Source organism: Sphaeramia orbicularis, chromosome 19 (assembly GCF_902148855.1).
Source record: "Sphaeramia orbicularis chromosome 19, fSphaOr1.1, whole genome shotgun sequence".
NCBI classification, from domain to species: domain Eukaryota; kingdom Metazoa; phylum Chordata; class Actinopteri; order Kurtiformes; family Apogonidae; genus Sphaeramia; species Sphaeramia orbicularis.
This window is the reverse complement of record NC_043975.1, coordinates 2,186,731-2,210,398: the sequence shown is the minus strand read 5'-3', so window position 1 is coordinate 2,210,398 and position 23,668 is coordinate 2,186,731. Positions and strand designations below refer to the sequence as shown.

Sequence of the window (23,668 nt, the reverse complement as noted above, 5' to 3'; positions counted from 1 at the left end):
TTTTCTTTTTGTTTCTTGTGTTTTCCTTGTATTTTCCTTGTGTTTTCCTTGTGTTTCTTGTCTTTTCCTTGTGTTTTCTTTTTGTTTCTTGTGTTTTCATCATGTTTCTTGTGTTTTCTTTTTGTTTCTTGTCTTTTCCTTGTGTTTTCTTTTTGTTTCTTGTGTTTTCATCATGTTTCTTCTGTTTTCTTTTTGTTTCTTGTGTTTTCCTTGTATTTTCCTTGTGTTTTCCTTGTGTTTCTTGTCTTTTCCTTGTGTTTTCTTTTTGTTTCTTGTGTTTTCATCATGTTTCTTGTGTTTTCATCATGTTTCTTGTGTTTTCATCATGTTTCTTGTGTTTTCCTGCAGTCTGTGTTATAAACCTTCACCTTCATCTACTTTAATGGAAGCTTTTCTTCTTCTGTGTTCCATCTCGGACCTTTAGCTTCGGTATAATCCCCGTCTCCACCTGAGTGTGATCGGAGCCTCCGCCGGCCCGTCGGACCTGGGCTGTTGTCGCGGTAACAGGTTGCAGCGTCCGCAGCTGTAAAAAGTCTGGCTGTTTGAGCTTAACGGGCTTTGACAGGTGGATAATACGACGGTAGCGAACGCAGCGCCACACGTCACCCTGAATAAATAAAGAAATGAGTTTCGGTGGGGGGTCGGCGGGGGCCGCTTGGACGTGATTAATGAGGCCAGTGCGTTTCCATCCCACACTTATTTTTAGGCTGAAGCCTCCGAGTGTGTTCGGGACTTTAACGGTGTTGTTTCGGGCGTCGGGCCACAGAGGTTTACACACATTAAGAGCCCACATTAAATCAGGCCTGTCCGCTGGAATTTATGGCTTCATTTATTTGACTTTAAGTCGGTGTTCCCCAAATCTTCATATAATGGAGGGGGGTTACAAATACTATATGGCCAAAAGTCTGTGGACACGTTGAATCCAGGTGTTTCTTTTCTAACAGCGGTCTGGGATACAAAACAATAAGGACTAATGTCAGAATCAAGGATCTAATAGTTTTGGATTTTTCATTATGGTTTAGTTTTTAGTTTTGACTTTTTTTTTTCTGTAATTCATTTCGTTTTAATGTGTTTTAGAGCAGGTTTGATAGTTTTTATTAGTTTTCATTTTTTTCTAAATGCTTAGTTTTAGTATTAGTTTTAGTTCAGTGGTCTCTTTTCTCTTCTTCTCTGTCGTCGTATTCAAATAAATCCCAGACAGGACTCTGCTGCTTTAGTCTCCATGTTTCCAGGTAGAGTGGGGACCAGAAGACGACTGGAAACCACAAGTGAACACAAGTGACGGAGCAAAAAGTGTCGGATGGTGACAGCACAGAAAATGTTAGAGCGAAATAAATCGCTTTCATATCAATCCGACATTGACAAAGACGAAAACAAAGGGAATTTTATCCATAATTTTTATACGTTTTAGTTAGTTTTGTAAACACACAATACAGTTTCAGTTAGTTAACGTTTTTTTCTTTTCATTATAATTTTTATTTATTTCAGTTAACGAAAATGGTTTTTCAATTCTAGTTTTCATCATTTCCTTAGTTTTCGTTAACGATAATAATCTTGGTCAGAATATAGTTTTATATTATGGGATACATATCGTGGCATTAGTCAGTTTGGGTTAAATTATTATATTTGCGACTGAATCCAAATGAAAAGAACTGATCAAAGAAGTAACATCTGTGGGTAATAGTTCGTAGTTTTGCGACATCAGTTACAGTTCATATTTTTAGCACATTGGTAATAGTTTGTATTTTGCAACATTGGTAAACGTTGGTATTTTTGCAAATTTTGTTAAAGTTCATATTTTTTGTGACATCAGTAACAGTTTGTACTTTTTTAGCATGGTAAATAGTTTGTATTTTTGCGACATGGGTAACATTTCGTACATTTGTGACTCATCTCCACAGCAGTAATGACTGTGGATAATATTTAATATTTTTGCGACATCGTTAACATTTCGTACATTTGCGACTCACCTCCGCAGCAGTAGTGACTGTGAATAATATTTCATATTTTTGCGACATCGTTAATATTTCGTACATTTGTGACTCACCTCCGCAGCAGTAGTGACTGTGAATAATATTTCGTATTTTTGTGACATTGTTAACATTTCGTACATTTGCGACTCACCTCCACAGCAGTAGTGACTGTGAATAATATTTAACATTTTTACGACATCATTAACATTTCGTATATTTGCGACTCACCTCCACAACAGTAGTGACTGTGGATAATATTTGGTATTTTTGCGACATGGTTAACATTCTGTACATTTGCGACTCACCTCCACAGCAGTAGTGACTGTGGATAATATTTGGTAGTTTTGCGACATCGTTAACATTTCGTATATCTGCGACTTACCTCCACAGCAGTAGTGACTGTGCGTTGCTCGGACCTGCTGTAGAAGACGCTCCATGGCTTCGATTTGGCCCCGCCTCTTCGGCTCCCGTCCGTCACTCTCCCTCCAATCTGACGAAGAAAACACGATATTTAATATTTATTGAACATCCGTTAAATATTAATTAATAGCTGTTTTTTCCGTCTTTTTTTTTTTTTTTACCTTGTTTGCGTCTTTCAGGCTGTTTGAACTTTTACTTTGTTTTATTTTGTTGTTTTCATGTGAACTCTTTTACTCTGGTTTTGTCTCAGCAGCTTCTTCTTGTGTCTTTAAAACTGTTTTGGTCGTTTTTTATATTATTTACATCATTTTCATTTCGTTGCATCTTTCCTGCTGTTTTTCTTATTTGCCAGTTGAATGTCTTTTCATTGTGATGGGTCAGTATTTTGCTTAATTTATGTCACAAATGTTAATTGTGAAATTCAGTCAAAGGTGTTTGAAAGTCAAACACTTGAATTAAATAAATTATATTTTATACAAAGACTTTCAGATAAGCATGAATTCAGATTAAATGGTGAAATGAGGAGCTCTTCAATGGTTTTTCATTTTGTGCTGCAGACTCATTTCAGTCCACCACCTACAGGATACATGTTGTACTCTGTGTATAAAAGGATTGTGGGAACGGCGGTTCAGTCCTCCTGGAGGTTTAGTAAGCGCTGTAAACACACAGTTTGACACTCCAACACAAAGACACAATATGATTATATCCACACATTCACAAAGCTCAAGGCCAAAACACTCCAACTCCACAGAGTCGTGACGAACGTTCACACTGTGGTCCAGTACAAACCCTGTTACTACTGACAATTTAACCCTTACACCAACAATGAGAGCGAAAAACTGCAGCCCTGTTCTGACTGAAAAGATCCCAACATTAGACACCTCAATATTTACTGAACTCCCCTTCAACTGGACTCATCATACATCCTATTTCACCGTTTTCATTTTGTAAGTGTCCAAAGTTAGCGTTCGGTGCAAACCCTGTACATGTATCTGTACCAATAAAATAAACAAGAAATCAATTAATCAATCACCTTCTTCTACTACCGACAACACTGGAAAACAATAAATAAATAAATAAATAAATAAAAAACCCTGTTCTACTGTACAATGACCAGGTCGTGTTAAAACAAGGCCAAAGCAGTCAGAAAATAAATGTTCGTTCTTTCTCTTCAGCTTTTACTTCTGTTTCTGTGATTTCTCATGTAAAACTCTTGACTGTTGTATTTATTGGTACATTTATTGTTTGTATGAACGATCCCATCATGTTTCTGATCGTCACTAACCCTTATTCTCATTTTTCTGTTTTCACTTCATGAGACAAAACACTTACAAAAATAAATAAACAAATGATAAATATTTAGAATTTTTAAATGTAAACTGGCATGATCATTACATTTTAGCAGAAATTATGATTAATTTTGCTGCTTTGGTCTCAGAGCAGGTTTATTTCTATAGCACATTTCATGTACAAGACAATTCAAAGTGCTTCACATAAAACATTAGAAGCATTACAGCAGAAGCCATAAAAAGTATAGGCATGAGAAAAACAAACAAAAACAAAACAAAATCAGAAAAATAGATAAATCAGAAAAACAGATAAAACAGATAAAAATTTTAAGCTTAAAAGAATAAGCTGATCCAAATGCAGCTGAGAACAGGTAGGTCTTTAACCTGGATTTAAATAAATAATAAAATTTAAATAAATAAATAAATACTAAGACAGTATTTAGGTTTGTTTTTTGGTCATCTTTTGACATTAATCTTAAAGTATTTGTATTATTTTTTTCTCATCCATTATCCAGCTTTGATTGCAGAGAATGTTCACTTTTTTTTTTTTTTGGTAAATTTGCAAATTAAATATCAGAGAATAAATGCATTTTTTTTCATTATATATGACTTTAATCTGAGTTTGTTGTAAATTTGTGATTTTGATCTCCAATTATATTCTCACTTTGTTCTCATAAATGTACCACTTTAATTGCCGAGAAGAATGACTTTTTGGATGCTTCATGACTGTTGTAAATTTGCAACTTTAACATCAAAGTCTGTAATATATTCTGTATATAAATTTTATAAAGACAAACCAAAATCAGTGAAGTAAAAATTCATAATTTCCTTTTTGTAAAATATTTTCTTTTATCAAATGTAAAGACCATATATTGACATGAGGACTGATCTACTGGTTCGTTTATTACTGATTGCTAAATCATTAGACGATACCTTTAAATTTGTATTTTTTCATTGATATTCATTTAACTAAAGTATTTCATTGCTGTCTCTGTCCGACAGTCAAAGCAATTAAAGGTTTTTAAACCATTTAAGATTATTTTTCACTGAGTTAAAGACTCACACAATAGGAGATTCTGTTTGATTATTTTTGATATTGATCTAAGGTCAAACAGTGGCTAATTACATGAGTGTATGGTGTTAACATGAGTAAGTGTTCAAAACTGACTGGAAGGAGCTGCACATGGAGGCAGAGACGAGGCCGTCGGACCCCAGCCCTTCATGTTATAGGCCGACACTCGCACGTAGTACAGACGACCCTGAAAAAAACCCACAAAAACAAACACAAAAACAACCCGTTACACACAACCCTGTTACAATAATCACACAACCCTGTTCCACTTCAGACGTGTGGAATATAATATGTCACATTTACAAACAGACAGTGGTGTAGTGGTCCCTGGAGAAGTGGGTACACTATCAAATTTTACTTTTTTTTTTTTTTAAAGTAGTTCAGAAAAACGCCCTGTTTCAGAAACAGTGACATGTCAGACTACTTTATTTATTTTACCCAAAAGTCCATCAGTAGTATTTGTTCACTATTATAAAATAATCATGACCATCAGGAGCAGGTTGTAGGTTTTACTGGAAACACAAGAATACTGTATGAATGGAAATGGATTCAACAGGAGGCAAACAGAGGAGAACGTTAGCCTTTCGTAGCGTTAACCTTTCATAGCGTTAGCCTTTCATAACATTAGCCTTTCATAATGTTAGCCTTTTATAATGTTACCCTTCTCACACAGTTTAACTGTTGGTGACACCATCTCTTCTCTAAATGTGCAGTCATGTGACCAGTAGTTTGTGACTCATTCAGTGACTCATTCTGAAACCACTTTAAAACTGACCTCAGAATTATGGATTCCATAAAAGTAGGTTCTCTCGGTATGTGTCACTCACTTGAAATACGTTTATTCTGCCTTTCTTGTTTGCAATCCCAATAATTGCTTATCTTTCAATGAGATGTGCAGTGACCTGTCAATCAACTGGGTTGGCACTGGCACCTGGCGTGTCCAATCAGGTTCCAGAGGTGGTCGGCATGAGTTAACAAAATTCTCCTTGGCATAACCCGCCCTACTCTGCCTCTGATTGGCTCATCAGTCCTCATGCCTAAAGTTAACCAATCTAATCAGTGAAGGCAGCGAGTACTAGCCAATTAGAGGCAGAGTAGGGCGGGTCATGGCTTCACAGCGTGGTTACTATGGCAACAGTAAAACAGTAAACAGTGTGGTTACCATGGCGGCAGTACACAGTGTGGTTACCATGGCGACAGTAAAACAGTGTGGTTACCGTGGCAACAGTAGACAGTGTGGTTACCGTGGCGACAGTAAATAGTGTGGTTACCGTGGCGACAATAGACAGTGTGATTACTGTGGCGACAGTAAACAGTGTGGTTACCGTGGTGACAGTAAACAGTGTGATTACTGTGGTGACAGGAGACAGTGTGGTTACCGTGGCGACAGTAGACAGTGTGGTTACCATGGTGGCAGTACACAGTGTGGTTACCGTGGTGACAGTAAACAGTGTGGTTACCATGGCAACAGTAGACAGTGTGGTTACCATGGTGGCAGTAAACAGTGTGGTTACGGTGGCAACAGTAAACAGTGTGGTTACCGTGGCAACAGTACACAGTGTGGTTACCATGGTGACAGACAGTGTGGTTACCGTGGCGACAGTAGACAGTGTGGTTACCGTGGTGACAGACAGTGTGGTTACCGTGGCGACAGTAGACAGTGTGGTTACCGTGGTGACAGTAAACAGTGTGGTTACCGTGGTGAGGCCGTTGACGGTGCACTTCAACGTGGTCAGATTGTCCAAGACCAGCTCTCCAACCAGAAGAGAGAAATCCTTCAGACAGCTCCACTCCACTGAAACACAGTAAAAACACGTTAAGAACACGTTAAGAACACAGATCGATGCGTCGGCCCACGAGCTGATTGACGTCGACCTTCAGAGCTGCCTCAGGCCTCGTTAACGGATCGATCTGGAAACACCAGACGAGGACACAAACACACACAGGCTATACGTCCATGTACAGATGAACTGTGTACAGAACCTTTGTTCTACACAGAACGTTCACCTGGAATGAGTCTACAGTGTAAAAACAATAACATCTACATTTAATTAAATAACAAGACATTAACGCTTCATTTATTTTTCATGGACACGTGATGATCAAGAAAACTAAATATTTCCATCATTAATACCTCAGATGTGCAGACGGTGTTTACTTTTATTTCAGTCTAATCTATAGTATTAACATTTCAAACAAAAAACATGAGAAAATGAAAAAACAAACGTACAATCATGACCTTTGTTGGTTTGTTTTTCAGAAACACAAACTGCACATGATCAGTGAATGAAAACCACCGGTGACGAACTCTAACTAAGCGGGGGTGGGGTTTTTACCTTTGTATTTGGTCACCACGGTGGAGTTGAGGCAGCTGGGCTCCTGGAAGGTGACGGTCAAAGAGCTGCTACTGCTCACGCTCAGACGGACCATAGACGGGGCCTCCGGGGCACCTGAGCAGGGGCCAAAAAAAAACTATATATAAAAACTCTAATAACACTGTGACTAGGGATGGAACCACATGAACATCTCATATCATGGTTATTGTGACCAAATTTATCATGGTTATCATTATTATCGTGGTATCGTTGAAAGTGTGCTCAAAATGTTCAAAAAGTACTGATACACACACTGAAATAATTTAAAGCTGTATTTTGAAAAATAAATAAATAAAATAAAATAAAAGGCACAGCGTACCTTCTGTGTCAGAAACATTCAAATATTAACCCTTAGTGGTCTGAGCCTATTTTGTCCGTTTTTCAGTCCTTTTGATTTTGCCGTTATATACTATATAAACAAATGGTTACTATACCCATGTTTGGGATCTGTTTTTTCAGCACAACTTCATTTATATCATCTGTCTATTATTTTTTCACTTTAACCTACTATACAAACATAAAAGGCCAGAAAACACACACACAAAAAAAAAAAAATAAAATCCGATTTGAAAAATGTATATAATTTATTGCATAAATAACACAGATGCTTAACGAACCTTTTCAAAGACTTTAATAGTGAATATCGGTTCCAAATATTAGGTATATAAAATTAAAATTGTAATAAATTAAAACTATACTCAAATATTTGACATAAAAGTAGATCTTTACATGGGCATATTTTTCCCTTAAAAGTGCAGTAATCAAACACAGTTATCATGAGAATTAGAATTTAAATGGTAATATTGACCGTCTGCAATTTTACCGCCGTTTATCGCTATACTGGTAATCGTTACATCCCTAACTGTGACTGATAATCTTCACGTCAGCTGACAGGTTACAGTATAGCTCTGTTAGCTTAGCTCTGTTTTTAGACTAAAACAGCCACAGTAAAACCACTAATCCTGTTTTCTGTTGGTTTGTGTCGTCAGTATCTGAACTACAGATCTGTTTGAATCCAACAAACGAGGTCAGAACTGTCACAGTTTAGTCTGAACCATGGAGCAACAAACAGCAACTTAGCAAAGACAAAAACATCCCATAATAACTGTAAACCTTCATGAGCCTCAGAATTAAACTAACCCGTGTAGAAGAAACGCTGACATTTAACCATTAAACTCCGTTAATTACATTTACAGCTGAGTCCAGCGAAGAAAACAATAACACACCCACACTTGAAAACCCTCGGCCTTCAGTCCACGACAGAGTCAAAGAGAACTGTCAGACCTGGATCAGAACTGTCAGGTCCGGATCAGAGCCGTCAGACCCAGATCAGAACCGTCAGACCTGGATCAGAACTGTCAGGTCCGGATCAGAGCCGTCAGACCCAGATCAGAACCGTCAGACCTGGATCAGAACTGTCAGGTCCGGATCAGAGCCGTCAGACCCAGATCAGAACCGTCAGACCTGGATCAGAACTGTCAGGTCCGGATCAGAGCCGTCAGACCCAGATCAGAACCATTAGACCTGGATCAGAACGGTCAGGTCCGGATCAGAGCCGTCAGACCCAGATCAGAACCATTAGACCTGGATCAGAACTTTCAGGTCCGGATCAGAGCCGTCAGACCCAGATCAGAACCGTCAGACCTGGATCAGAACTGTCAGGTCCGGATCAGAGCCGTCAGACCCAGATCAGAACCGTCAGACCTGGATCAGAACTGTCAGGTCCGGATCAGAGCCGTCAGACCCAGATCAGAACCATTAGACCTGGATCAGAACTGTCAGGTCCGGATCAGAGCCGTCAGACCCAGATCAGAACCATTAGACCTGGATCAGAACTGTCAGGTCCGGATCAGAGCCGTCAGACCCAGATCAGAACCATTAGACCTGGATCAGAACTGTCAGGTCCAGATCAGAGCCGTCAGACCCAGATCAGAACCATTAGACCTGGATCAGAACTGTCAGACCCGGTTTCATGATTTCAGTTTTAAAAAAGTGGTTTACGTCTAAATCCCCATGGCAACAAGACCTGAAAACACAAGGTTATGCCCCAGATAGTGTACCAGACCAGGGTGTGCAGACCTGGTCCAATGTGGACTCACAGGCCTCTGACCAGACCAGGACCTGGTTCGATGTGGACTCACGTGCCTCAGACCTGAACCTGGTCTGATGTGGACTCATGTGCCTCAGACCTGGACCTGGTGTGACCTGGTCCTGGTCTGCTGTGGACTCCCGTGCCTCAGACCTGGACCTGGTCCTGGTCCTCTGTGGACTCACGTGCGTGCTGGAAGCCGGTCCTCATGCGTTTGTACAGTTTGCTCCTCCACTCCCAGGCCCTCAGCTGTTTGTCTTTGTGACACGCCTCCAGGGAAAGGCCGTCCCTCTGGGCCTGCGCCGCCAGGTCGGCCGCCCGACGCTCCGCCTCCTGGACCAGGGAGCTCAGGTGGGCCTCGCGACTCTCCACGCTGACGACTGGACGCAACAAAGACACAAAACAGCACATTTTCAGAGTCAACGTGGTCGGCTCTAAAGTTTAAGACACAAAAACCCAAACCAACGTGACCGTTCCACTGAATACGAGGGTCCGTCTGGAACAGAGGTCCACGTTTCCACCTGTGAACGTGGACTCTGCTGGTCTGAGGATGGACGCTGTGAACGCTGAATTTGCGGAGGAGGGTGTGAAGGTTAACGCAACACAAAGCACACAAACACACACAAAGACACACAAACAGACACGACAACCACGGCCATGTGAGAACCTGAAGGAATGAACCAAGGCTGAACTGCGGAACGTGACTGAAAGAGGGAACACACGGACCGACCCAAGACCAGGACTGAATCTGGACCAGATTAAATACTCACACAGTCACAAAATAAGGATAAAATGAACAAAAATAAACAGATGAATCAAAAACTCACAAATGCAAAGAAAACGATCAATAACATGAATAAAAATGAATCAAATAATCCAGAATATTAACAAATCTGAACTAATCATCAATAAAATCAACAAAAATAAAGTATTTAGAATAAAAAAGACCAAAAAATGAACAATGGAGAAAACAATAAATAAAAGAATAAAATAATCAATGATGAAAAAAAATTATCAACAAACTGAATAACAATGAACAAAAGATTAACAGTCATCAACAAAATACTAAAAAATATTGAAAATAATCAATAAGAGGATCAAAAAATGAACAATAATCAATAACAGTGGACAAAATAATACAGGAAAATAATCAACAAAATGAACTATATAATTATTATTATTATTGATTTTGTGTATAAAACACCATGGTTCTACATAAAACTCTCAAAGATTTTAAAAATACATAGTTAAATGTTTTTAAAACCTATTTTATTTACTTTTTGCATTAAAATCATCCATATAGGTTTTTTTTTTTTTTTTAACTTATCAGTGTTAACCATCTGCAGAGGGTGGACTGGGTCACAGTTGTCCTACAGTAATAATATTCATGCACTGATACAGTTCAGACTGTGGACTTCTGGGAAATGAAGGAAATTCAGTCTTTCTACCAGTATCTTTTTAATATATATATATATATATATATATATATATATATATATATATATATATATAGAACACATTAGGGTAGAGGTGTGCATTGGCTGAGGGGAAGGGGTGGAAGTGGGCGGCAGATAGAGCAGCAGAGTGCAGTCGGTGAGAGAGACATGGAAGATTTTTTAAATTACTTTTATCAGTGTTTTAGCGAGATTTTAGTGTTAAATTCTGTAAATAATTGTATATGATAGTGACAGTGCTGTTTTGGAGTGTCCTACTAGTGTGTTTTGACATGTTTTTGTTGAGTTTTACAGGTTGTTTTTTTTTCAGCCTTTTTCACTGTTTTTATCAGTATTTTTTCAGTTTGTATAGTTCATTGATAGTTGATTGATGACACAGGCTAAAAATGACCAAAAATAACTAAAAATAAAAAGAAGGACATAGAAACAGAATGATCTAGACAAACTAAAATGTTTGAGCACATGGAAAATAGTTGAAAGTTTATTTTCTATAATCTCATAAAGTTTCGTTCTGAACTTTTCCAGGTGTTTTTCATCAGAAATATGATTTAAAAAAAAATAATTATTTTTTTATTTTAACTATAACACACTATTTTTTTTTTTTTGTATCTTTATTTGGTATGAGCAGGTAAATTCACCAGCAGATCGACACTGGTAATATAACACACTATTTTAATCATTTATTACAAATAATAGTGGACACACTGGAAAAATGCCACTCTAAAAACAAGTTTAAAAAAAATAATACGAGATATTTTTGCTTGAATGAAGCAAAAAATCTGCCAATGGAACAAGTGAAAATTATCTCGGTAAGATTTCTAGAAATCATATTTTCCAGATCTATTGTCTATAAATTAGTTCTTATACAGGGTGACACAAAAAAACGGGAACTTTTTAACAATCCAATAAAACCAAGAGTGATGGAAGAAAAACATTTTATTCATAGTAATTGAAACCTTAAACCATGCCATTTAAGAAACAATGATGGAATTTTCATTTTTTAAAAATTACTTCCTGTAGATGGCGTCCTCCTGTACGAATGCATTCTTGAAATCTGCTGTTGAGATTCTTCATTGACCGCTGCAACATCTCAGCTGGGATACTGTGAATTTCATCCTGAATTCTCTGTTTGAACTCATCCAGAGTTCTTGGTCGAGTCGTGTACACTTTACTCTTGAGATAGCCCCACACGAAAAAAATCACAAACGGACAAATCTGGCGATCTAGGGGGCCAGGGAACGTTACCGAATCTTGAGATCACACACTTACCGAACAATGCTCGCACAGCCGCCAATGGTTACTGAAATGGGGGTGTGTTTACTTGCTCAAGGTCACTGTCTCGCAGTGCTGCCACTTGCTCATGTCTGCCAATACGCACTTCAAAAGTTCCCGTTTTTTTTGGGTCACCCTGTATCTCACTGAAAAGTTCCTCTTTAGGTGATTCTGTCTGATTTTAAGTGTGATGAGATATTTGGACTATAAATGAGAAAAATACACTTGGTCAGATTTAGATTTTTTCCAGTGCGGATATTGAAAGTTAAGTTTTGCCTGAAAAAAGGTGCAACAGAATTGGGTAAAAACAAACACCATAAATAAATGTGGGCCTGTTCTAACGGTGGTCCTTAAAGGGTTCAACAGCTTTGACTGTAGCCCTTCTTCTGTCCATCCGTCCGTCCATCCGTCACTCCACTGCCTTGGTCTGCTGTTCTGGTCCGTTTACCCATAATCCCGTGCAGTTTTACAGTCTGAACCCTGCTCTGTTTCCAGTGTAAACTCTGTCTCATGGAGCATGAACAGCAGATTAAACAAACAAACAGCCCACAAACACACGCCTCATTCATCAGCCGCCGTGTGTGTGTGTGTGTGTGTCCATATCTACACCTTCACTAAGTCTACAGGTCGCACTGATGCATTCTGGGCCGTGGACGGATTCATCCCCATGCAGAGGTATTCTGTTTGACTGTGGCTTCAGACTGTGGACACGTTAAAGTGTCGTCGTCAGTTTAGTCAGAATATGACCAGACGATTTCAGACCTTTAAACAGTCACACCTGAACAACGAGCTCAAACATGGAGGAGGCGTCCAAAAACGGTACTTTACTGTCTTAACGTAAAAATAAACAGTACTTTACTATGTTTAAATAAACTGTACTTTACTGTCTGAACATGAAAATAAACAATACTTTACTAAGTTAAAATAAATGGTACTTTACTGTCTGAATGTGAAAATAAACTGTACTTCACTTAGTTAAAATAAACAGTACTTTACTAAGTTGAAATAAACAGTACTTATGTTATTGTTAAAGGATAGTTATAGTTAAATATTTTCATAATTAAATGTAATTTTTTGCACTAAAACAAAGAACAAACATTTGTTGTTGTTATTATTTACAGGCATAATGTCATATTTATTCCACGTTAACCTAAGAGCAGTCATTATTTATATTTTATTCTGTTGTTACTTTACTGTAGTTGACATTGCTCTGTATGTGGAACCTGAACTAACCCTTGACTGTTTACATCTTCAGTGTAGTTTTTCCACTTTGGACCACAGTGGAACCGTTGGTGGGCTGGTACTGGCCTGCGGGCCGCATATTTGACACCTGTGATCTACATGATCAGCAGATTACAGACAGGAAAAAAACAACAGATTTTCACTGAAACTGTAAAACGCAGAATATTATAACAATAACTGCTGATAAATCAGTTGTGATGAAAATAGTTGAGGGTCTTTTATGGGTTAACTCTCCATCAGTGTTATTTCAGAGCGTTCTGGTGTGGGGGCGGGGTTAATGAACGCCGCATCAGACTGGTGAATGTGTGGCATGGAAACGAAGAGAGTTAACGAAGTGCCGCGTGAAGACCAGGAGCCCAACACTGGAGCTCATTGTCTGGACACCAGGCTAAATATAGAGAAAGACCCCCGGACCCCCGGACCCCCGGACCCCCGGACCCCAGGGGCCTCGTAAAACAACACAGACGGAGACGCATTAACACTGACAACACACCGACAACACACCGCACAGCAACGCAAAGCAGATGCAACACCAGCGTCCCTGTACGTCAGCGTCTGTTCTATCTGGATCAGAACCAGGTGCATGTGTGAGGAGGTTCAGGTTCTGTTCTGTGTTCCAATTAACCAACCATTAAACAAAAAACCAAAATGATCAAAAAAAAAAATCTGTAAATACTATCAAATATTAATTAATAGTCATAAATAAAATGACCAAATGGACAAAATAATGTGGGAAAATTATGAAAGTTTCAATAAAATAAAGTGAATATTATTAAAAGTTCTTTTATTCTGGATCAGAGTCCAGGGGAGTCCAGTCCAGGAAAGTTCGGTCCGGGTCCAGGTAAATCCTATCCCTGGTGACTCCAGTCCGGGCCCATATGAGTCCAGTCCAGGAAAGTCAGGTCCAGGACATGGTAAATCCTATCCCAGGTGAGTCCAGTTTAGGTCCATAAGAGTCCAGTCTGGGTGAATCAGGTCCAGGTGAGTCCGGTCTGGGTCCAGGTAAATCCTATCCCTGCAGAGTTCAGTCCAGGAAAGTCCGGTCCAGGCTCCAGAGGGTTTAGTCCTGCTCCATGTGGACTGGACTTCCTTGGTTGTGGTGGAATGATGCTGTGTCTCTGGAGGACACTGTTTACTCTGTGATTGGACCCCCCCCCCCCCCCCCGCAACTCCATAAATCACTGGGCTGTAATTACAGACGTTACACGCATCATTGGAAAAGTTAAACCATTAAACGACAAACCTCGTTAAAGGAGACGGTAAAGTCAACACTGGACACCAGGACGAGGATCAGGGACTGGGGGGGGGGGGTGTACAGGAGTCTGACAGTTTATGGGGGGGGGGGGGGGGGGGGGGGTCTAAGGGTCTACAGGGTTGAACAGGTTTATGGGGGACAGTCTGGTCCCCTCATGTCCCACATTTGGACACAACGTTTCACATTTAGAGTCAAACAGACTGAACTCAGATCAACTTTTCTTCATTTTATTGATTTATTTTTTTTACTTTTGGTCATATTGTCGATTGCTTTTAAAAATAATTTTTTACTGATTATTTTGATTATTTTGTTGATAAATGTGTTTGTTTTTTCCATTTGATTGATTCTGTTATTGATTAGTTACATCATTTTGTTCATTTCATTATTTTACTCATTGGCTGTTGTTCTTTTTGTCAAATATTTTGTTTTTTTTGTTCAATGTTTTGCTCAGTTTTGTTCAATATGCTGATCATTTTATTCATTACATTCATTATATTCAATATCATTAAGGAAGTAAAAGTCATGTGTTCTGTTGTATAAATGTGAGATGGAGGTGGGATTTAGTAAGTTTTCTTCGCCCCACCCCTTTTTGAACAATACATATTAAATTTATTTTGTTATTACTAGTGTACATGGCAGTTGCTATTTTGTCTTGATCGCCTTTATTAATGTATTTGCTCAGATATTAGTTCCTTTTTTTCTTCTGTTCAAAATAAATAAATGAATGAAGGAAAATGAAAAAATTAATTATTTTGCCTTATTTTTCATTCATTTCATCAATCATCTTGCTAATTAGTTGTTTTTGTTCTTTATTTTGTAAATATTTGTTATTTTGTTCTTCAGTTTTGGTCATTAGTTGATGGTTTTGCTCATTTTGATATAATCTTATTAAAGTCAACCTTCTCATTTTCAGTTCATCTGAGGAAAAAAATGTGCTTTATCATTATTATTATTATTATTATTAATGATAATAATAATAATAATAATAGTGATCATTCAGCCCTTGTCTGGTAAATGTGGGTGTGTTTTCGCTGCCCTTCTTACTCACAGTGTGGACTCTCTTTGCCTCCGGCCTTCAGCAGCAGTTTGGCGATGGGCGTGTTGTTGGTCATGATGGCGATGTCGAGCGGCGTCAGGCCTTGGCTGTTGGGCGTGTTCAGGTCCAGCTCCTCAGCTGAGAACTGGTACAACAGGATCTGGACCGTGTCCAGGTCCTGCTGCTCCACGGCCTCGAAGATACAGTCACTGCTCTGCATCGTCTGAAAGAAACATTTAAACCAGATTACATTTAAAACAGATTACATTCAAAACAGATCACATTTAAATCAGATTAAATTTAATAAAGATTACATTTAATTAGATTAAATTTAAAACAGATTACATTTAAATCAGATTAAATTTAAAACAGATTATATTTACACCAGATTACATTTATACCGGACTACATTTAAAACAGACTGTATTTAAATCAGATTAAATTTAAACTAGATTACATTTAAATCTGATGACATTTAAACCAGATTATATTTACACCGGATTACATGTAAACCAGATTACATTTATACTGAGTTACATTTAACAAGACTGTATTTAAATCAGATTATATTTAAATCAGATTATATTTGAATCGGATTACATTTAAACCAGATTACATTTCTACCAGAGTATATTTAAATCAGATTACATTTTATCCAGACTACATTTATACCCAGTTATATTTAAATCAGATTGCATTTAAACCAGATTGCATTCATACCAATTATATTTAAATCAGATTGCATTTAAACCAGATTACATTTATACCATTTAAAATTTAAATCAGATTACATTTATGCCATGTTAAATTTAAATCAGATTACACTTATACCCAATTATATTAAAATCAGTTTGCATTTAAACCAGATTACATTTATACCCAATTATATTTAAATCAGATTACATTTATAACGATTATATTTAAATCAGATTACATTTAAACCAGATGACATTTATACCCAATTATATTTAAATCAGATTACATTTATAACGATTATATTTAAATCAGATTACATTTAAACCAGATTACATTTATACCCAATTATATTTAAATCAGATTACATTTATAACGATTATATTTAAATCAGATTACATTTAAACCAGATGACATTTATACCCAATTATATTTAAATCAGATTACATTTATAACGATTATATTTAAATCAGATTACATTTAAACCAGATGACATTTATACCCGATTATATTTAAATCAGACTGCATTTAAACCAGATTACATTTATACCCAATTATGTTTAAATCAGATTACATTTATACCATTTTTTATTTAAATCAGATTACATTTATAAACCATATTACATTTATACCAGACTACATTTAAATCAGATTACAGTTCAGACTGGACTCAGGAACATGCGGAATTGAACCTGATCATTTTTCTGATGCTTCTGTTTCAGTTTTTCCCTGAAGGTAACTCTTGTTTTTTCACCATCTGTTCTTCATTGACAAGTGGCTGGAATCTCCATAGCAACCATGTATAAAGTGGCGGGAATCTCCACAGTGACCGTGCGTAAAGCAGTGGAAATCTCCATAGAAACTAAGCATAAAGTAATGGAAATCAGTCTAACACGTCTGTACGAAGCAATGTGAATCTCCATAGCAACCATGCATAAAGTTGAGGTAATCTCCATAGCAACCGTGCATAAAGTTGAGGTAATCTCCATAGCAACCATGCATAAAGTTGAGGTAATCTCCATAGCAACCATGCATAAAGTTGCTGTAATCTCCATAGCAACCATGCATAAAGTTGCGGTAATTTCCATAGCAGCCATGCATAAAGTGGTAGGAATCTCCGTGGCAACCATGAATAAAGTGACGGAAATCAGTTTAACCACTCTGCCTAAAGTGGTGCGAATCTCCATAGCAACCATGCATGAAGCGAATGGAATCTCCATAGCAACCAGGTATTAAGTGAATGGCATCTCCATAGCAACCGTGCATATAGAACCACTCACTAACCCTACTGTAAGAGTTTTGTATGTGTTTTTTGTGATTTAAGGGTAAATGAAACATTGAATAAATGTTTTTTTGTGTCTTGGACGAGTTTCAACGAGTTTGAAACCTTCTTGTATTTTTGTGACGTGTACAGATAAAGATAAACGGGAAAACACACTCTGTAGACCACACATTAAACACAGCGGTTACATCCACTGTTTGACCAGAGGATGGGATGTGCTGCCCTCTGCTGGAGTCAAACTGTAACAGCTAAAAACACAAATATCCTGTAGATTTAATATTAAATGATCTTTAGTTTTTGTCATTAAAGCCATTAAACAGCAATAAGTTCATTCTCCAAACACTGAATTCTAAGTATTTTAGTCATTTCTGTTAATTATGTGAGTCAGAGTCAGGACTAATTGTCTTTTGTAATGTTTTTGTCGTGCTCAGTGGTTTAAGTTGTTTTGTGTTTTCATCTTGTTTTGTCTTTTGTGTTGTTTTTATCTTGTGTCTTTGATGTCGTCTTTGTCTTGTTGTGAAAAAATTAAAAAGACTTACACTGAAGAGTAAAAGCTTATAGAGGAAATGGAAAGATCTTCAAAAACCTAAAATAATTAAAAGCCACATAATGAAAAACAAGATGAACATAATGTTAAAGATAAAATGAGATAAAAATGACATAAAACATGGGAAAATGAAAACGAGTGTAAAAGACACAAGACGAAAAAATGGTAAAAATATTTTTTTTAAAAACTAAAAAATGGAAATACATGAAAACCAACGAAAAACAAGATGAAGATAATGAAAATAAGATGAAAAAATGTATAAAACTAACAAAAAACAGAAAAGATACAAAACAAAAATGATGTAAAAACTATAACAAAAATACAAGATGAAAAAACGTTAAAAATCCAACAAACCAAAAATGATGTGAAAGAAGAGATGAAGATGCAAAAAGATGAAAACGATGTGAAAAAAACTGACAAAAAAAAAAATAAAAATATATATATATATATATATATATATACACACACACACACACACACACATATATATATATATATATATATAAAAGAAACAATTATTTAAAATATGCAGAAAAGATGCTGTAAAAGACAAAAAATGGAAACAATATAACCAATGAAAAACAAGATGAACATATTGTAAAAGATGAAAATAATGTCTAAAAATGTAACAAAACAAAAATGATGCAAAAACTGTCAAAAATGCAAGATAATAATAATAATAATAATAATAATAATAATAGTAATAATGGATTGGATTTATATAGCGCCTTTCTAGACACCCAAAGCGCTTTACATTATTGACCCATTATTCATTCGCTCTCACATTCACACTCTGGTGGTGGTAAACTCCATTTGCAGCCACAGCTGCCCTGGGACAGACTGACAGAAGAGAAAAAAATGTTAAAAATGTAACAAAACAAAAATGATGTGTAAGATGAAAAAAATATTAAAAAATGTAAAAGAAAAAACAATAAATTAAAAAATATTTTGTAAAAGACGGAAAATTGAAATAAAACCAACGATAAACATGTAAAAGTCGACTGAATGTGACTCGTGTTGTGTTCACTGAACCTGTTTGGTTCTGGTTGTGGGTTTTGTGTGTGGTTTCTGAGTCCTGGTCCAGTCATCAGTCCTGGTCCAGTCATCAGTCAGGTCCAGTCATCAGTCCTGGTCCAGTCATCAGTCCTGGTCCAGTCATCAGTCCTGGTCCAGTCATCAGTCCTCCATCCTCCTCCTCCTCTTTCATGTCTGCTGTCGTGGTCGGTCGGTAAATGTCAGACTGGAACTGAAACCTCGGTGGTAACACACAATATGTCCTGTGACGAGCGACACATGACAAAACTGACAGAACGGACAAATGTGACCAAACAAATGTTCCTCAGATCGAAGAAACGGAACCAAACGATGGAGAAACGACCATAAAACTGTCTTTAATGTGTAAAATATATGGACAAAAGTATGTGGACACGTTGGATTCAGGTGTTTGTTTTCTAACAGGGGTCTGGGATCCAAAACAATAAGGACTAATGTCAGAATAGAGTTTTATATTATGGGATAGATTATCATTGGTTTAAATTGAGATGGTTTTGATTTCATTTCTCTCGACATTGATTTAGTTTAGTTTGGGTTTTTTTTTTTATACATGACTGATTTTCAAGGTTCTACCTCTAAATTTCTATAATATTTTTCCTGCTCTGACAGTAAATAATAATTTTCTACCACATCTAACCGTCTACTGTCATCACATCTGACTGAGGAAGAAAAACCTACCATCAAACTATAAGGAAATATATAACAATAAAATATTATTTTTTTGTAATTTTTTCATTACTTTTGTTCATTTTATTGAATACTTCAGCTGTTTTTGTTCTTTTTTTTTTAACCTGTTTTTTTTTTTCTTCAATTTCTCCCATTAAACTTTAAGGAAATATTAGTGTTTGTAAACTGTATGGACATAAATATTGGGACACATCATGTCTCCAGCTGTCAGATGTCCTGTTCATGAGGATTTCAGACAAAAACATTAATATTTAAATCTTTTTTTTTTGCTTATTTTTTCAGGTTATTTATTATTTTGTCAGTTTTGTATTAATTTCTCATTTTATTTACTCTTTAATAAATATAATCAATAAACCATGTGTGTCCATCCACTGTCATTTATTAAAGTACGTTGGTTTAGTATTTTTTCTGCAGTTTCCTTCAGTTTGTTTCTTATTTTGTTCTTGTTGCGTATTATTGTCCGTCCTTTTTTAATTCATTTTGTTCATTTTATCCAATACTTTTTCTGTTTTTCTTCACTTTGTTGCCTGTTTTATGATTTTTTTCTTCAATTTCTCCCATTAAACTTGAAGGAAATATTGCTGTTTTTCTGTCAGATCCTCATGAACAGGACATCTGACAGCTGGAGACATGATGTGTCCCAATATTTATGTCCATACAGTTTACAAACACCAAGATTGCTAATATTTTAAAATCATAGTCATGGGAAAAAAAAGCCAAAATAAATGTTGAGAGAATTTCAGTCCATACCATCTCTGAGTCATTTTAGAAGCAAAGATAATAATTTAACCCAAACTAACCAATGCACTGATATTTATGCCATAATATAAAACTATATTCTAACATTAGTCGTTATTGTTTTGGATCCCAGACCCCTGTTAGAAAAGAAACACCTGGATTTAACGTGTCCACATACTTTTGTCCACATGACGGAACCATCAGCCGATGACATGACAGATGTTTAGATCCTGAATAAACTGATTTTTATGAGACTCTGGACAAAAGCCCCGTGTTTTTTGTGCTTTTGTGATTGAGCCCGGACCGTCGGACGGAGATGAAAACCACGGAGGGAAAAGAGGCCGTTAACGGAATTATGAGGCAACAAACCGGATCATCATCGACCCTTTTGTCCGAGACATAAAACAGCAGCTCGATGACCTGTTCATGTTCCAAGTGCAGCTGAAAATCAGAGGTTTGAACCCAGAGGTGGGACGAAAACACCTCCTGTCTGAGAACGACTGGAAAACATCAACCAAATGACGACCAGAGGCTCAGACATGACGGCATTTTTCTTCTATATTTTACGACTTTTCATTTTGTTGTTTTTATTTTTTTACATTTTCACCTTTTCCGTCATGTTGCATCATTTACATCATTTTCATATTTTGCGTTATGTTGATCTTATGTTTTTGACATTTTGGTTTTATTCCATCTTTTACACCGTTCTAATCTTTTATAATTTTGTTACATTTTCTTTACATTGTCATTTTTATATATTTCTTTTCATTTAATTTTTTAAAAAATATTTTCATTCTACTGCATTATTTACTACGTTTTCATCTCATTCCCTTTTACATTGTTTTTGTCTTTTATGACATTTTTGTCTTGTTGCATCTTGTACAATGTTTTAATTTTGTTGCGACATTTTCGTGCATCTTTTGTATAATTTTTATATTTTCCATTGTTCTTTTCTGTTGTTGTTGTGTTATTAGACAGTGTTCATCTTGTCGTGTGTTTTTTTCACTATAATAACTACGAAGTTCAGATAATGTGGAATTTATCCGATAATTAAAAACTTCACTAAACTGACGTAAAGTTCGGCAGGGTTCGGACTCACCGAGGCCTTGCGGAGTCGGTCCGACTTTCCGAAGAAGTACGTGTCTTCGAAGGATGAGGTGCTTCCTCGCAGTTTCTCTGACAGGTTTCGATAAAGGCGTTTGGCGGCGTTGGGCGACGCCGGTCCGCCGGGACACTTCCTGTTCTGGGACAGCTGGAGGTTCTGCATCTGCTGGGTCATGATGGCCGGAAGACGTCTGTGGAGACAGAGGATGGAGATAAAGGACAGAGGACGGAGATAAAGGACAGAGGACGGACAGAGGACGGAGATAAAGGACAGAGGATGGAGATAAAGGACAGAGGACGGACAGAGGACGGAGATAAAGGACAGAGGATGGAGATAAAGGACAGAGGACGGAGATAAAGGACAGAGGACGGAGATAAAGGACAGAGGAGGACGGAGATAAAGGACAGAGGATGGAGATAAAGGACAGAGGACGGAGATAAAGGACAGAGGACGGAGATAAAGGACAGAGGAGGACGGAGATAAAGGACAGAGGAGGACGGAGATAAAGGACAGAGGATGGAGATAAAGGACAGAGGACGGAGATAAAGGACAGAGGAGGATGGAGATAAAGGACAGAGGACGGAGACAAAGGACAGAGGACGGAGATAAAGGACAGAGGAGGATGGAGATAAAGGACAGAGGAGGATGGAGATAAAGGACAGAGGAGGATGGAGATAAAGGACAGAGGAGGACGGAGATAAAGGACAGAGGACGGAGATAAAGGACAGAGGACGGAGAAAAAGGACAGAGGACGGAGATAAAGGACAGAGGACGGAGATAAAGGACAGAGGACGGAGATAAAGGACAGAGGACGGAGATAAAGGACAGAGGACGGAGGACAGGAAAGCAAATTATTACATTGTTCTCACTTTTTACTGACTTTTTTTTACATTTTCACTGAGTCTTTTGTCATTTTTGCATTTTTTTTGTTTTCAGTTTGTTACATTTTCATTTTGTTGTGTTTTTTTGTACTATGTTTTTAGTCTTTTACGATGCTTTCATTTTGTTGCTTTTTCTTTTTGCTACGTTTTCTTTCTGTGTTTTTCATCACTTTTGTATTTTGCGTCGTTTCCCTTTTGTTTCACAATAAAATTTAATGTGAAAACATTTTAAATGAAAATGTACAAATATTTTATAATTATATCGCAGTTGCATCTTTCTCGATATTTCTCATTTGGTTGCGCCTTCCGGATTATTTTTGTCTTTTCCTACTTTTTTGTTACATTTTTGTCTTGTTTTTTTCTTACATTGTTTTCATTTTTTGTTGCATTTTCATCTTGCACAGCTTCCATTGCGTCTTTTACATCATTTTCATATTTTGCGTTGTTCATCTTGTTGCATCAGATGTTTTTATTGAACTTTTTTGTTACATTTTTGTCTTGTTCTAAGTTTTACGACTTCATTTTGTTGCGTCTTTTACATCATTTTCATATTTTGCATTATTTCAATTTTTTTTTCTTTTGTTGCATCTTACATTTGCTGCATTTTTATATTTTATGTTTTCATTTTGCTCCGTTTTTTTTACATTTTTATTTTGTTGCTTTTAATACTTAAAGCTGAGACCAGTACATATTTCTTTACATGATTATTTTCTTATTTACTGTTTTACTGTTTTACTCTTTTCTACTTTTGTACGTTTTAGTCTAATTTTCTCATGTGACGTTTCAAAAAACATGGAAAATTCCAGCATGTTTTCGTCCGTTCTCCTGTATTTTTACTCCAGAAACATCTCATTTTCATTCGCCAAACATTAGTTTTACCTTCTTCTCCACTTTAAACCTCCTCCATTTCACATAAAACCAACAGAAATAAAGCTGCAGAACATAAAGAACATTGCACTGTTTGACTGAATTGTCTCCTGATGGGAAACCTGCTGCTCTGCGTTCCCTCCACACACGATAAAGCCGTAACATTAAAGTGTTATTGTCACGTTTTTCATTATTTGCATCCATCAGACGTGTTGTTTCTCTACAGGTGTTGAAGAGTTTAGAGAAAAGACACCATTGACGGCCGTTAACAGGATGAAATCTAAATGAGACTGGGCTGGTTTTTTGCTCTTATCGCAGCAGGACGTCGACGCTGGTGG

General features: G+C 36.9%; 1 protein-coding gene across 1 annotated transcript in view; it reads right to left on the bottom strand.

The window, feature by feature from the left end:
* Positions 1 to 23,668, bottom strand: part of ankfn1a (ankyrin repeat and fibronectin type III domain containing 1a) — a 103,681-nt gene that overhangs the window by 16,489 nt on the left and 63,524 nt on the right. Inside the window, exons 8-14 of the mRNA XM_030122187.1 lie at positions 21,577 to 21,772; positions 15,490 to 15,700; positions 9,404 to 9,598; positions 7,091 to 7,204; positions 6,452 to 6,549; positions 4,851 to 4,941; positions 2,356 to 2,463 (exon numbers count right to left, since the gene is read on the bottom strand). Coding sequence (XP_029978047.1) covers positions 2,356 to 2,463; positions 4,851 to 4,941; positions 6,452 to 6,549; positions 7,091 to 7,204; positions 9,404 to 9,598; positions 15,490 to 15,700; positions 21,577 to 21,772 — 1,013 coding nt within the window. The remainder of the gene's footprint in view (positions 1 to 2,355; positions 2,464 to 4,850; positions 4,942 to 6,451; positions 6,550 to 7,090; positions 7,205 to 9,403; positions 9,599 to 15,489; positions 15,701 to 21,576; positions 21,773 to 23,668) is intronic.